The 16,572-nt window shown below is 43.2% G+C and overlaps 1 protein-coding gene across 6 annotated transcripts in view; it reads left to right on the forward strand.

Annotated features, from left to right (window-relative positions):
- The window catches only part of Elmo1 (engulfment and cell motility 1), a 532,260-nt gene that overhangs the window by 493,923 nt on the left and 21,765 nt on the right, over positions 1-16,572 (forward strand). For all 6 annotated transcript variants that reach the window (XM_026777428.1, XM_005369890.2, XM_026777430.1 and 3 more), the window contains 2 exons: positions 6,687-6,799; positions 15,452-15,559. In XM_026777428.1, the coding sequence (XP_026633229.1) occupies positions 6,687-6,799; positions 15,452-15,559 (221 nt within the window). The remainder of the gene's footprint in view (positions 1-6,686; positions 6,800-15,451; positions 15,560-16,572) is intronic.

The following is a 16,572-nucleotide window of genomic DNA, read 5'->3' on the forward strand; positions in this document are numbered from 1 at the left end:
CTCATCCCAAGGTGCTGAGAAGCATTAGGTGCCTCAGTATCCAATCTTAGGCTCATCCCAAGGTGCTGAGAAGCATTAGGTGCCTCAGTATCCAACTAAAAAGTTGAGGGGTGGGGAGGACTCATCTCAGACTGCTCGGTATTCAGTTACAGGAAGCACATCTAGATTTTGAAAAAGGAACTGCATCTATTCAAGCTCAGTGGTTAGAATGCCTGAGTGGGAGAGCTAGAAGCAACTATTTTCTTTTCTTTTCTTTTTTTTATTGAAAGAAAAAAAAATTCCCGCCTCCTCCCAGCCTCCCATTTTCCTCCCCCTCCTCCCACTCTTCTCCTCCTCTCCCAAACTCGTCTCCCCCTCCCTCTCCAGTCCGAAGAGCAGTCAAGGTTCCCTGCCCTGTGGAAAGTCCAAGGTCCTCCCCACTCCGTCCAGGTCTAGGAAGGTGAAGATCCATACTGGCTAGGCTCCCACAAAGCCAGAACATGAAGTAGGATCAAAACCCAGCGCCATTGTCTTTGGCTTCTCATCAGCCCTCATTGTTCGCCATGTTCAAAGAGTCCCATTTTATCCCATGCTTTTTCAGTCACAATCCAGCTGGCATTGGTGAGCTCCCAATAGATCAGCCCCACTGTCTCCGTGGTTAGTTGCACCCCTCTTGGTCCTGACTTCCTTGCTCATCTTCTCCCTCCTTCTGCTCTTCATTGGGACCTTGGGAGCTCAGTCCGATGCTCCAGTGTGGGTCTCTGTCTCTATCTCCATCCATCGCCAGATGAAGGTTCTATGGTGATATGCAAGATATTCATCAGTATGGCTATAGGATAGGGTCATTTCAGGTTCTCTATCCTCAGCTGCCCAAGGAGCTAACTGGGGACATCGCCCTGGGCACCTGGGAGCCCCTCTAGGTTCAAGTCTCTTGCCAACCCTAAGATGGCTCCCTTAATTAAGTTATGTGATTCCCTGCTCCTCTATCCAACCTTCCTTTCTCCCAATCATCCCATTTCCTCAAGTTCCCCCCATTCTCCCCTTCTTACTTTTCTCTCCCCATCTCCCCTTACCCCCATCCCACCCCACCCCCCAGTTCCCAATGTTTTGCCCAGCAATCTTGTCTACTTCCCATACCCAGGATAACAACTATGTTTTTCTTTGGGTTCACCTTATTTAGCTTCTTTAGGATCACAGATTATAGACTCAATGAAGCAACTATTAAGGCTGCCTAGTTCAAACCTTTTACTCAGCAAACAAGGTCAGCAACCCGGCTGCAGCTGATCATGTGGCCTTCCACTGGCTTTCTAGCTTCTCCAGCTCCATAGCACTCTCTCCCTCCCACGACCGCCTGCATATCACACATCGCACAGTGGCAAACCTTAGCTGGCGCAAACTCCATCAACTGCATTTGATAAAAATGGTGATGTATCCCAAGAAGGAAAAAGTTAGTATCACGTGAAGAAATGTTTGGGAAACAGCAGCCCTGGCTTACGTCCTGGTTCTGATGAACGATTTCAAAGAGGGCATGCTTTTGATTTGCCACTTGACAGAGAAGATAAGTTCATCCTCGTTATTGGTACAGGCTAACAACAGAGATAAACAGCTTAAACAGTCCAGAAGTGGGTCATTTAGTTGGAAGAAGAGAAGAGACAACAGCAAAGCAGTAACACAGGCAGGGAAAATGTGCTGCAGCTGGAGTTCTGAGACCAGTTCTAATTTCGGTGCAGCCCTTTGCAGATGTGCCTTCTGCAGAAGTCACATCGTCCCTTCTAAGCCTGCGTTTCCCTGCTCTGGGGAATGAAAACAGTGAAAGCCCTCACAACATTAAGCTGCTACAAGGGTCCAAAACAATAGTGTAGGAAACCAATCAGCGCATGCTCAGCTTATGATATGCACTGAATAAATGATCACTCTTATTACAAAACACAGAATGTAACAAGTTGTGCCTTTAGTAGTATACGAAATGGGAACCCTGATGCTGGTGTACATGCTTGTCTAAGCATGTACAAGAGAAATAAATGAAAAAGAAAATGTTTTCTTAAAGAGTGAGAAACAAAGCTGATACATACATATTACCAGCGGCAGCTTTCCTAAAGACCAGCCCGCCAGCCTACTGTTGCACTCAAAGCCTATTCCAGTAGGTTTGTCTATATAGATATACCATGTTCAGTGTTCAAACATCTGACAAATATTTATCAATGTCTGATACAAGCTGGTCATTGTTCTTTATGCTTCTGATTTAGCAATGAATAGAACATATGTAACCCTAACCCTTGGGGTGTTAAATCTTAGAGGGGGAAAATAGATAATATACATGCATGATTATATATATAATATATGTAAGGTGACAGAAAGTTAAGTGGTGATAGAATGTCTCCATAGGGCACGATAGAAGAAATAAAGTATATTTTTAAAGATGGTAAAAGTAGATACCTTTAGTTATAATGATGACATATGAAGGAAGCTTGTATTAGGGATTCAGAGAGCATGCCGTGTAGATATTTGGGTAAAGGGCACTCCAAGCAGGAAGGATTACTTGTGAAAGCATCCTGCGGTCACAGTAGATCTGAGTTTTCAGTTAACCAGGAGGTAAAGTGGCAGCATCAGAACAAGTGAGGACAGCAGCAACAAGAAGTGACCCTAGGACGATATCTAGAACCTGGGGCTTTGGTGGAAGCCATTCGGGGTTTCAGGGATGGCTAGCATGGAGTTCTGTGTTGGAAACACTCTAAGGAGGCACATTTGGAAGCAAGAAGGCCAGTTAGGAGGCTATTTTAATAATTTAAGCAAGAGATAAGAAGATAAGTTTTTGCTCTACATTAATTATATTTTGGAGAGAAGAGGAGATGATATTTCCTGGTGGATTGGCTGTAGTTGTACTTGTATAAAGAGAAGAATCAAGATGGGCTCCAGATGTGGGACCCAAAAACTAAAGGGCAGCACTTTGGGGTGCAGTGATGTGGGCCAGGGCTCAGGAGTTCAGCTCTGAATATGCCAGGCTATAGGATGCCCAGCGAGGCGGCCAGGCAGGTGAGTTTGGAGGTCAGCAGGTGGGTCTAGGTTGGAAATACAAATTCGAGAGCTGTCAGAATGAAAATGGTAATGAAAGCCACGGGTCTGTTTAGTTAAGGAACAGAAGTAGTCCAGGGAATGGGCCCTGACATTCTCCAGAACTGAGACAGCAAAAGATCCGTTTCCATGAAAGTGCCGTTGTCACTCAGTCTGAAGTGTCTGGAGGGCCCTCCTAGTTTAGAGGTTCTTGAGTAGTAGTTTTTGAACCAAATCTTCCCACTCCTGATTTCTGCAAATGAATTTTATTAAAATTAAGTCACATTCATTGAGTTTTTTGTAAGTCTAGAAGCCCACAAAGCCTAAAACATTTACTATCTGATGCTTTATAGAGAATATTTGTCAAACCAATGGGGAGCGGTGACTCAGCTGGGTAGACTCCAGGCTAAGAGTTGACTTCAGTCTAGAGGTTCTGAATGTCTTCTGTGTACTGCGCTGGCCTTGCTGAGCCTGGATTAGAATTGTTTTCCGGAGTAGGTACTAGACCAGCAGTCCTCATCCTGTGAGTTGCTACCCCTCTCACAAGGGTTGCCTAAGATCATCAGAAATATCAGCTATTTATAATTCATAACAGTTGTAAAATTACAGTTATGAAATAGCAATGAAAATAATTTTATGATTTTGGGTTATATCACAGGAGGAACTGTGGTAAGGGTCGCAGCATGAGAAGGTCGAGAACCAGTGTACTAGACTGAACTGCTTTGCACAAACTCATTTACCAGCCCTCCTTTGAGCTTTCTCCTTCATTTACATGTCAGCCAGTGAACCCATGGCCCCAGCCTCAGTGACTACAAGTCAAATATTTCAGAGCAGGGTTACAGCTAGAGTATTCTTACCTGGCATGCCTAAGAGGTCGTGTCTCAGTCACCGAAACACATTGTAAGGGTGTCTGAGATTTCTTGGTGTCATGAATACATGGCAGCCAAGTCTAGTTGCAAGGAAACAGAAGAAGTCAAAAAATAGTATTGAAAAGGCTGTTTAATTTCCCTATGTCCAATCATGTTTGGAGTCTTCAGAATTTCATTAAGAAGGGAGACAGACTCTTGTATAAATTCTTGTGGAGAAAAAAAAAGATTCACTTCTTTTAGTACATCTAATGGATTTGGTCAAGACATGTGTGATGATAAGTATATCCAAATTTTACCCAAAACATCATGAAACATCCATTAGAATTTCTCAAAATTTCCTCTTCATGATTCTCATCTCTGCATTTTAATACCTTAAGCCTAACCTATCAAAACTATCCTCAAAATTGTTGAGTTCCAAACCTCTTCCTTCCTCTCCCCAGAGGTTATCTTTTCTTCTTTGCCCGATTACCCAGATGTAGAAATCAGAAGCAATAATTTATTGCTGTGAGCAGCTGCCCATGCAGTGCTCAGCCTCTTCTCCATTTCAGGGTTCATCAAAGCTTGATTCGCTGAGTCTATTTTATAGAAGATGAGCACTGGTAGAGTTATAGTGATCTGAAATCCTGAGCTGAGACCTCAGATGCCTGTGCACAGAAGGAAGGCCTTGCAGATTCTGCATGCTGTATCATTAGTGTGTGTCGCATTGCCATATCGCACAGGTCCTCAAGGCCATCTCAGCCTCAGATGTGCACAGTTATCCAGTGATGTCTCCTGTGGCTTTGACAGGATGTTCTGACAGAAGCAACTTAAGGGGAAAAGGGCTTCGTTTGCTCATGGTTCGAGGATAATGTACAGTGTGTCCAGGAAGTTACAGCAATGGAAGCTTGGCAGAGAATGAAGAACCCTGGTGCAGAGCTCACGTTTTTTAATTGACAATCTAGAATCTCACCCCAGGGGATGGTACCAGCCAGAGTAGGCAGGTCCACCCACCTCAACTAACCTAATCAGACTATCTCCTACAACTCTATCCAGTGATTACATCAAATTGAAATTTAAGTTTGACTGTCCTATTAGTGCAGTACAAAAGCATCTTGTTAGATGCCCGAATCCTTTTTATGTTACTTTTTTCTTTTTTAAGAAAAAGTTTTCATTTAGTTATTTTCTATATGATTTGTTTTGCCTGCATGTGCGTATATGCACCATATGCATACCTGCTGCCCACAGTGGCCAGAAGAGGGCACCAGATCTCCTGGAACTGGAATTATACACAGCTGTGAGTCACCAGGTGGGTGCTGGGAACCAAACCTGGGTCCTCTGCAAGAGCAACAAGTGTTCACAACTGCTGAGCCATCTGCCCTGCCCTACTCACTGATCTTTTTAAAGACTCACTTTTCTTCTTGAGACAGGTTTTCCATGTATTTTTTGTTCACATTAGCATAAGATTGGAGTCTATACTCTAAACTTAACCTTCCTGAGGAGTTTCCTCATCTGTAGGGTGGAAAAGTTGACCTTAATACTCATCCTCCAAATGTATTTTAGTCTGCGAGAAGTGAAATCAGGTGAGGTGTAATTTCACAATGCACGACTAGTCTTCTGAGTACTTGCCAATCACAAGTGCCTTGCCCACCTGCAAACCAGAGCAGCTGAGAACAAGTGTCCTGTCCAGGGCCAGAGCAAGGGTGGACTTGAGATCAAAGCTGACCATTGAGCCTTAAGTGAGGTCATAGTGATCATTTGGAGTGTTTAGCTGGGCCAAAGAAAGTGATCACCAAGGTAAATTCAGTCATGCCTCCCTGGCCAGCCAGTGTTTCTAGACTTCTGCTAGCCTTGTCTCCTTCGGGAGCCATAGCATTTCCTCAGGCAGAGTTCTGATCCCTTCCCAGTTAGGAAACTGGGACTCAGCTGAGCCATGTGAAAACAAGAGTGACAGACACAGCCTCAACTGGACCCAAGTTTCCTGACTTCTGTTATAGACGGCACTCTCAACAGGTCTCTGAGGGCTCAGCTCTGTGGCTCCCTGTACAACTTTGACTAGAATATTCTGACTTTACTAGCCTCAGATGCCAGAATGCTAATAAAACTTCATAGTGGCGTAAAAGTTCCTTGAATGTTTAGAAAACCATTGCGCTCTATCGTGGAGTCTTTGCAGCATGGTTCATCTAAAACTGAATGACAGTCTATTGTCCTGAGACGAGTTACAAATAATACTGATTTATTCCATCATTATCCCAGTCTCTGTGGGCTGGAATATAGGACAGTCTTATGGTTCTCATTTGTGACAGATGGAATACAAAATAAAAGGTGGTCCTTGTTTAGGATGTAGATAGGTATGGGATGTAGCAATGATCACCCAATATTCATACTTGGTCACATCCCAAAATTGATGTAGGTTTTTTTGTTCATTTTGTTTTGCTTTTTGCGACACGGGAGAAACTAAGGAATTTATTTCCTTGGAGTTTTGCCTAAGCTGTATCTGTGACTTTGTAAAAGAAGGGATTTCTCAGACGGCTTTGTTCTAGAGAAAAAAAAATCACAAAAGAGGCTGTTACTTTTGTGGATAGTCTGTAAATGTCAGAGTCTCGATAGTGTTGTTTCTCCCGGGAACCCTGGCCTAGATTTTTCCCAACACCACTTAGAAAAATCTCTAAATGATTCTCTAAAGTGCCAATTGGTGAGGTCCTAGGGTGTTCCTGAAAGCAGGCACTCAGGCTCCCTGCCCATCAGCCCTCACCCGGGGACTGTTTCTCTAGGTGCGGTGTGGAACGTGATGTGTTTGTCCTCCAATAGGGAACTAAAGGAGAAGATCCAGCCAGAAATCTTAGAGCTGATCAAACAGCAGCGCCTGAACCGCCTCGTGGAAGGAACCTGCTTTAGGAAACTCAACGCTCGTCGGAGACAAGGTACTGTTTAGGAGCTCTCTACACCGGCTGAGACGATAGTAGCTTGCTTCTGGGTAATCAAAAGGCATGGTGTCATTGAAGGACAGCATTTGCTTGAGACGGGATGGCAGTCTGGGTAAGACCATGTTTCATGTGTAGGGAGAACCAAGGTGCAAAATGACCGAAAAAGCCGTGGATCTAAAAATCTGTTCTTTGCCATTTGGTGCTACAAGGCTACTAGTGGCGGTGCTGACAATTGCTAAAACATGCTGTGACTCACGCATGCGCAAGCCTCTTCACTCTGTGTGGTTCTTACATAGCCACGGGCCACATACCAGTCAACAGGGGACCACACACACAATGGTGGCCACTAGGAGTTTTGTGTTTAAATGCACTGTATGACAGTCACATGACAGAATCACCTAAGAATGCGTTTCTCAGAACCTAGCCCCATTGTTGAAGCACACATAACTGGATAGATGCAATTCATCCTCAGAGTAGCCCTGTGAAGTGTATAGTGTAACGGTGCACATTTGCACACAGCGAAACAGGGATCCTGCAGATTGAGTAATTTGTGAAGTTACAGAAGAGCTAGGGTTCATCCTCTAAAGTTTCAGGCCCTTCCTTCTAGTTTTTGCTTTTGAAGTGTCTGTTTTGTTTGTCCTTATTGTACTTATGGTTTATGTGTGGGCGAAGGTATACAGACTCCATGGTGCACAGACAGAGATCTGAGGACAACTTTTGTGAGTCTTTTCTGCCTCTGTAAATTAAAGGAATTAAGCTCCAGTCATCAGGCCTTCACAACAAGTGCCTTTACTCACCTTAGCCACATCCTTCCTTTGCAAACTGTCACTGTCTGCTTGGATCTTGGTCCTTGCAGTATGGGTGGGCCATACTCTCAAACTTTCCAAATCAATGCTGTTCCCACGGGGGGTGTAAGCAGCGGCAACTTAAAATGAGATAGAATCCATTTTCAGAATCTTTCAAGATGGATTTCTGAATTCTCTCTGATTTCTGACCTCAAAATGTCAAATCAAAAAAAAAAAAAAAAGGTGCCGGTAGGCCAGGCACACTAGACAGGAACCAGCCCCAGCTGTTTCTCTGCTTTGATTGTTTCTTGCTCTCTTGACACGATTCTGATTGCACCAAGTATTCAAGTCATACTGTCCTAGAAGAAAACAGCTGGGAAGCAGAACCGAGAAATAAGGTTTGCGAAAGGGTAAAGACATTGAGAAAGAGCTGGGCAAAAGCAGAGGCCTTAACAACTGTGCTAAGAAGAGATATTAGTCATGAGCTGGGGCGACTCTGGCAGGTAGTTCTGAAACCCAGCGGATGCCTTGCTCGGATACAAAGCTCACCCACTAATGATAGCAATCAATTTGTGTTTGTGCCCATCTCTCTGGCCATTTGCTTTAGCTGCTCTCTGTGCTGAGTGTTCAATAATTGAAATATGTTGATGCTACCACTGAAAATGACACTGAAGGATTTCAAAAAGCAGAACTTTCTGGAGTAAGTGTGGGGCTTTTGGAGAGGATGTGAATCCCTGACAAAGAGCTTTGTATAGGCCTGGGAAGAGCATGGAGACAGAAAGGCTAAGCTGGCCCTGCTACTGAGAAAGGTTTGCATTATAGAAGAAGAGAGAACTCATCCCCTAAATTCAGCCCTTGAAGAATGAGCCCAGGTCCCATTGCTCTTTGCATTCCTTGTGCTGGGCATCAGGTCCAAGTGAGACATTATACCACAGTGCTAAGGGTTGGCTGCCCTTGTCCGGGTATAGACTTGAGCAGTTTTTAGTCAATATCCATACCTGTTTCCTAAGACTTTTTCAAGAAATAAAGGTAGTTGGGAATGTAGGTCCTAGAAACAGAGCCAATAGGAGCACTGTTCATCTGAAAACTTGTGTTTAAAAAAGAAAATAAAAACAGGTCTGGGAGAGAGAAGACTTGGTCATGAACTTCTTGTCTGTGCAGTTGGCCCCATTAGTGTCTTCAGGCAGACATCTGATGTCTGAAAGCCCTTCAAGATGGGAGTCTAGCACTCTTGGATCTGAGAACTATTAGCCAGATAGTTAGCTGTATGACCTCATCTCCTTATTGTCTCTGGAAGATCAATATCCAGGATATATGGACCCATAAACATAACTTAAAACATTTTCTTCTTGTACTTGAGATTGGGCAAAAGACACAGAAGTATTTAGAATGGGGAAAGCACACAGAGACACTTCAGAGCTGACTCCTAGTACTTACAATTATACTGAACCTTCCAGTCCACTACACTATCGGATGTCTCCTTCTAGACTGAAATACATTGACTCTACCAGAATCTTTGTATCTAGATAAGATAATTACAGATTCTTGTTTAAAAAATATTTAGCCCTCATTGTTGATGAACTTCATAATGAACAAAAGCATTAGTATCTAGCTGATGAGTTAGTAATGATCTGGACAGAGTGGGGCCAGTTTAATACAAGATTCTCCTTCTGCAAGCTGAAGTTGGTTAACTCTGGTTACCGGCCCTCTGCCTGCACTGCTTGAGTTTCTCATCGCTTCCTCAAAACACTGCACTTAGTTTCGTACAGCCTAGCTGTAGGCTGGGGCTTGAAATTGATCACTACTACTATAAGTATATGCGTGTTCAAGGAGACTTCATCACAGATTAGGTCTGGTACGCCCTGTGCAGGAACCACAGCCTTCCAACTCATCTCACAGTGAAGAGGACACAGATGAGCAGATTGAGTCATTGGTTTACAGGAGAAAATGTGAGAGCTTCCAGGCTCATAGAACTGGAAGGGGAGGAGTTTGAAAAGCATCTTTTCCTTTGCTACATTTTGTCAGAATGCCTCCCAGTTGCATCCCATCTCTTCCTGTCTCATCCACAAGTGATGCAAACATGACAAGTCTGGGCCACAGTAGCCCTAAGAGGCAGAAAATTATGTGATACGTATTAACCTGGCTTAAGTTCCAGCCTCCCCACTCCAGACTGGGTAGCTGTTGGCAACCTACTCATCAACCTGGACTCTTTTCGGCTTCTGTCACACAAGGATGGTACAATTTCCTACATTAAGTAGGTAGTTGCAAAGATTAAGTAAACTACTGTTAGCATTTAGTATGATGGTTATCAAACATTCAAGCCTACTCTTATGACTATTTGGGGTTATAGTTACTTGGCATATAATTTTTAAACCCAAGAAGCACACTACTGGATGTCTCATGCCTGCTTCTTGCCTTCTGTTCTGACGACATGTAAGGCTCCACCATGCTTCTCGTCCCACATACTCCTGACGGGGACAGCAAGATACGTTCTTAAAGGTTGTCTGTGGTACAGCTATTATTGCTTCGTGACACTGCAATCTTCAACATTTCCCTCTACTTTCTACATTTTAGAAATTCAGTTTTCTCAGAATTTCTTACATTGAGTAGTCTTGATAACCCCAGGGCTAAACACTATAGAACCATTTCAAGATATGATGCATAAAGCTTGCTTCTCACTAAAGATGTTTGGTAGCGTCCTGTCTTAAAGTGCCAACGTGACCGAGTTATCTCAGAATTCTGTGCTGGATATAACATGTCTTCCCACTTCAGTCAGCAAGGCCTTTGTACCTCACATAAGTCTTGTAACCCTGTCAGAACCCTGGAGCCAAATGCATGGGTCAGGTGCAGCATCTTTCTCAACCCTTCCGGGCAACAAGCTGCTTCTTTCTTCTGTTTTAATTACATTTCTCTTTTGGTGTTTCATGAAACCTAATTAGCTCGTTTTAGCAAAAAGTCAGGTATTTCCATTTGGATAAGAGAAAACAGTTGAACTTTGAGAAAGGCGTTCAGTGGATCCAAATAATGAGTGAGCACCGTTTCAAACAGGTGGAAGGGTAAATAGGGGGTGGTCATGTTCTCTGACTGAACCAATGCTGGTAACCAGCCCTGTGGTGAATGCAGGATGGATCAGTCATGTATGTTTTACTCATGAAGTTAAGGCTATCACTTTGTAGGTGAATAACAGAGAGCTTTCCATTTATTATTTTGCTCAAGGCTCTCACAGAGTGCTAGGACCAGGTGTGTAACCAAGGTTTGTGTGTTCACCCAGTGTCCATTTGTACCAGCAATCTTGCTGAGTGCGTGAGAGTTCTAGACTCACAAACTAGGAAAGGACACACTGCCTCTAAGGAGGTAGCATTCAAACTCCACACACAGTCTCTGGCTTTGAAGAACATCCAGTGGGTTGGGAAGTGTTTGAAAAGCAGAACGGCCTTCATGGTCACCCACAGCTGCCATCCCCCTCCCTGAACCAACAGAGAAACTTGTGGATCTCATCACTGGGAAAGTGACTTTTCCCTTTCCTGGCACTGTCCAGAACTGTTCTTTGATTCAGAAAGGCTGAATCTTAGGCAAGATATGGACTTTCTGAACACAATGATGATTTTGTTTAGTTTAGGGCATCTTAGAGAGACCAAACATTCTGCTAGCAGTGTTCTAACAGTATAGGTTAGGAAATGCTTCCCCACTTCTGTGACAAGGGATTCCCAGAGCCTGCTACCAGACACGACTCTGCACCCAACACCAGGAAGTTCCCTGTTTCCTAAGCAGAGTTGATCAGACTCAATTCCTACCCCTCATGTAACATCCAGCATGTCACACCAGTAGTAGTAACTATTACTCAATGACCTGGTCTCCTCTAAAGACCAAGAGGCATGATTACCGTACCTGGGGCTAAGTTGGCAAATGAAGAAAAAAAATTAATTTGTTTTCTTATTGGATAAAACAGATACCCATCACTTTGACTGTTGGACAGTGTTCTAATAATTTCACTTCTCGGTGATTTTTAGCTTATAGCAATCCATGTAGCATCATAAATAGCTTTAATTAGACCTTCTTTCCCAGGTTTATGGGCTGTCCTAGTTAGCATGAACTGTCAGCCTGACATAGCCTCACCCGGAGAATCACCTAGATCAAACTGACCGATGGGCATCTGTGTTGTCTGTCCTGATTGATACAGGAGAGCTCAGCCCACTATAAGCAGCACCGTCCGGCTGCTTATACATAGTACCACTGAGTCATGGGATAGCTCCAGGATGCAAAGATGTCATTCCTCTAAAGAACAGACAGATCTTAATCAACAGAAAAGCTGAAGATCCCAGTGTCCCACCTCACTGGCTTCCTTCCCCTCACCCTGAGACAAGTAGGTAGGCTCATGCAATGTAGAAAGGTACCTAAGTATGAGCCTGTGAGCAAGCCAGAGAACAAGCCATTGCAGCGGTTCCTCTATGATTCCCGTCCAGCCATCGGTTTTCCTCAATGACGGATTGTGACTTGGAAATCTAAAGCAAATAATGCTCTCCCACCCACCATAGGCTGCTTTTGTTAGGGTGTTTTATTACAGTACAGAAAAGAAACAAAAATATGGGCTCTGAAACCAGCTACTCCCTCCGATCCTTAACAAGGCTAAGGAGGATGGAGGAAGGAAAGAAAAGAGGGACCTATGACAAAGGAAAGGAGAAAAGAGAGAAAGACAAAAAGACGGTATGAATAAGAACAAAGGAAAAGCTTGAAGCAGAAAATTGCCTCCATATTTTCTAGTTTGGAGTTGGAAAGACAACTGTTAATATATTCTAATTTGTATTGACTACAAGGCCCTCACATTAGCTCTCACATCCTCTGTAGATGCTAGTAAACAATCTTTGATAATGTTCTCATTGCTTCTTGCTAATTGCTTTTAATGACGAGATCCACTCTTCTATTGCCCAAAGGGATTGAGGAACTCATAGCATCATGCTGAGTCTTAAAAGGAAAATGCACATTTTTTTTCTCACAAAAGAAAACTACAAATCAGGCTGCTGCTATTGACTGATACCGATGTCGGTGTGCTGTGTGCTATACTGGTGGGCGTGGGCAGCTTCACTCCCCTCCAAAGCCCAACATTTGAGACAGAATTATGCAAGTCCTGATGCCTATCAACCAAAGGGCTGCAGATTCCATCTCAGAAGAAAGATGTTACCTTAGCATCTTCACATTTGATCACAAATCAAGACAAGCTTCTCAGCCTCTTCAGCCCCTTTTTCATTGTTTTGTAATCCATCCAAAACTTCTTACTTGCTGAGAATCACAATAACACATTGCTACCATCAGGCATTCACAGACCTTTTTGCTCATGACCATTGTAGCAATGGACAGAGTAAGGGGAATTTGTGTAGAGTAAGAGAAGAACTAGCTAGGGGTAGGAAGAAAACCAGGGAAAGGTGGTGTCCTGTAACTCAAGGTAACTTAAGTCTCAGAAAGGAAGAAGCAGTCTTTAATTGTGAAGCAGACAGTCAAGTCAGAGTTTCAGGTAAGACTATTGTGTTTCTTTTAAATAAGCTTCCATCCAACTTTCCAACATAGGTGGTCGTTTTTGTCAAGGGATAAGTAAGAGCTAGTCACTGCTCTGTATTGATTTATTGATTAAGAATGCATTATGTAAGCAAGAGAAATTCCCCATTCCTATCTAGATCGTGTTTGTCTCTACTTCCCAGCCCTTGACACAAGCATTTATGTGGTCCAACTCTCTACTGCCGCCAAGAATTGAGGGTCCAAGTTCAGTCTCTCATTTCTACCCTTACTTAATGGCTTCTTGTATTTTTGAGGAGTAGTAGATGCATTCCCAACTTATTGAAAATCCTTTTAGATAACTGATTTATCCTGAAAATGGAAGAAGCAATTTAAAATTTAATCTATTTTATAGATGAATATACATTGTACAGTTCATTCCATATTGTGTTAAACTAGTTTACTTTCTTAATTCTTCCCATCAGAACTTATTGAATATAAATGATCACTGCGCCATTATTGACTCATTGGCTTCACATAGTACCACTGAGTCATGGGATAGCTCCGGGATGCAAAGATGTCATTCCTCTAAAGAACAGACAGATCTTAATCAACAGAAAAGCTGAAGATCCCAGTGTCACACCTCACTGGCTTCCTTTCCCTCACCCTTAGCCTCCAAATCCACTCAGGGAGCATACCTTACAGCAAATTGTGCTCCTCGTAGTCCGTGTAGACCAGGCCGTAGGCCATGTGTTCCTTGTGTGCAGAGAGGACCACCATGTCTTGTTATGTCAGGTCTCTAACAGTTCCATGATGCGCACAACACTTGATGTCCTCCAGACTTCATAATTCCTATTGTAAATTCCATCTCAGTTTCCCCATATGCATTCTTCTCATGGAAACCCAGTAATTTTCCATTAGCTTATTAGAATGGCTGTGAATTAGTGAGGGAATGACTTGCTCCGCTCTCTTTTAAGTCTGCTCCATAACCACCTGTGACTGCTGTATGTATAAAATGACTTTTGATATGTTGGCAAGCCCTAATAATTGAATGATCTTCTTCTTCCTTTTCAATAGCTTGCTTTTGCTTTCACCACAGTTCAGGGTCCTTTAAGTTCATGGTTGCCTTGTTTTGATACAATTAGGGATTTTTTAAACAGTGTTAAGTTATTTTATACATGAGTGGGACAAGAATCGCAGAGACCATTTTATCAGAGTCATTTCAAAGTAATTTGGAACTGCAGGGACAGTACTGAAGGGATTTGACCAAGACCATAGGGTGAGCCAGGGGCACGAACTGCCAAAAGGCTGGTAGGGCACAGATGCTGTGCACCTGATGTGCTTCAACCAAGTCTCCTTAAGTCTTCATTTTCCAGTTTATCCAACATCAAGGGAGCATTCCATTGGATTTCTTATCTTATCTTGGGTCTTACTATAGGGAACATTAATAGGATTAATATGTATATACCAAAATGTCAGACCATGATGTTAATGGTGCAAGTAATTTCTAGAGAAGCTCAGTTCATAATGGTAAGCAAAGAAGCCTTTCTGGAGGACCCACCATCTAACTGAGCCTTTGCATCTATACAAACACCACAGTCATGGTTCAAGTTCCCAATCTGTATATCTATAGGTCTATAAAAGTGTTATGTGCCTCCCTCCCCCTGCCGTAGTCTTGCTCACCTTTTCTCATTACATTTGAGGGCAGAGGGGGTCAAATTGTGGGAGTGCAGTGTGAGAGCCACACTAAAGCTTCGGCCGTTCCCATCCCGCCACTACTCTGAAGTGGTTAGGAAGGAGGCTGCTTGTGAATACCTTCATTCTTTCCGTAAATTCTGAATCATTCAGATGATTTATCACGAATCCCACCCCCGTGTGTATCACTCGTGTCCTGATAATTCATGCACAGATCGTGGATGTGCTCTGTTAGCACCAAGGAACAGGGGTGTGCACCAACTAAAGATGGCTGTGTGCGTACAGTCGACCCAGCAGGCTGGATATCAAATTGGAAGCAGCTCGAGGCCCCAAAGGTTGTTCTTCTTCACCCCTCTCCTACTTTGCCCAGCTTCCGTAGCTAAGAACTAGCCCCGTCGGTGGTTACAGGCACTGATGAACCTCCTAGAAAATACCTTGTCATTGAATTAGGTTTGGTGATATCTCCTGCGGTCACCAACGTTTGCAGAGCAGAGTGGGTGATACTGAAATGCCCAAATCAGGGGGGTTTACCATTCAGGACACTAAAAACCCATGATTTCTTAAGGTCTTAAGGTCCAAAGTCAAATGAGTCATTTTTCTCCTCCAGGTAGCACTAACAGCACTGGCAATATTTCTCAAAGCTAGAATCATTAACACTGTGAACGTCTGCTTTTCTCCTCAGACAAATTTTGGTATTGTCGGCTTTCACCAAATCACAAGGTCTTACATTATGGTGACTTGGAAGAGAGCCCCCAAGGAGAAGTGCCCCATGATTCCCTGCAGGACAAATGTAAGTGGCTCCCTCCCTGGTACAGCACACCTGAACTTTGATTGGTTGGTTATGTTTCATTCATGGCGTACCATGCAGAGAACGCTTGGCTTCAATGAACCTTTTGAACCTGACTCATCCCTGAATTTCCGCCTGAGCATTCCCATCAAGTGCACAGCCTGGAAGGATTTGAGGCTTATGGATGAGCAGGGCAAATGTCAGAGAATTCTCACACACCTTTTCTGTCTACTTTAGATAGTATGTATCTAGGGCTGTTTCAAGGAGCTAGAAACATATAAACCTGAATTTGTCAACTGTATTTTGAATAGCCTATGAAATAGTTTTTTGTTTTTTTTTTTTACAACCTCTACCACCTATGACTTAATGTGTCCTATAATTACAAAGTGGAGTTAGTGAAAGACTCAAGTACTACTTTTGAGCACTCAGATATTTTGGGAACTTAGGATAAGTGGCTTTCTAGAAACACAGTAGTCTTCCAAGATACGCATTATTTCTCTCCATTAGCCTTTGCCATCTGCTTTGTTTAAACACATGATTTTGAAGAGATAGTAACACGTGAGATCCTTTTAACCCAATACTAAGTCAGGTACTAAGACCTAAGGTTCAGAGCTCAGTATGAGAGACTAAAAATTATTAAAACTGCATTGAAAATGCCAGGGTGGTGAATTAATTTGGAAGAGAAATGAGACAGAAGTAATATATCCTTGGAGAACACTCTAGTCAGAGAAATCAACCAAGGGCCAGCTATCATGACATGCTAAATAACCTTCAGAAGTTCCATCGATCCTGCTGTGTTTAGATAGGTATATCCCAGGCATTGCCTTTGACCTCTGACCACCTGCTGTCTCACATCTGCCCTCCGTCACCCCAGGGCCTGTGAAAGTCAAATCTGGACTGCCTGCTGTACAGCTCTAGACCACAGGAAGCAAAAATAAACCATGAATGGGAAACTTCCTGACACTTTCAGACTGCTGACATCTCAGGCAGAAAGCCTAGAACATTTTCTCTTCCTC

This window comes from Microtus ochrogaster, unplaced genomic scaffold (genome assembly GCF_000317375.1).
Source record: "Microtus ochrogaster isolate Prairie Vole_2 unplaced genomic scaffold, MicOch1.0 UNK66, whole genome shotgun sequence".
Lineage (NCBI taxonomy): Eukaryota > Metazoa > Chordata > Mammalia > Rodentia > Cricetidae > Microtus > Microtus ochrogaster.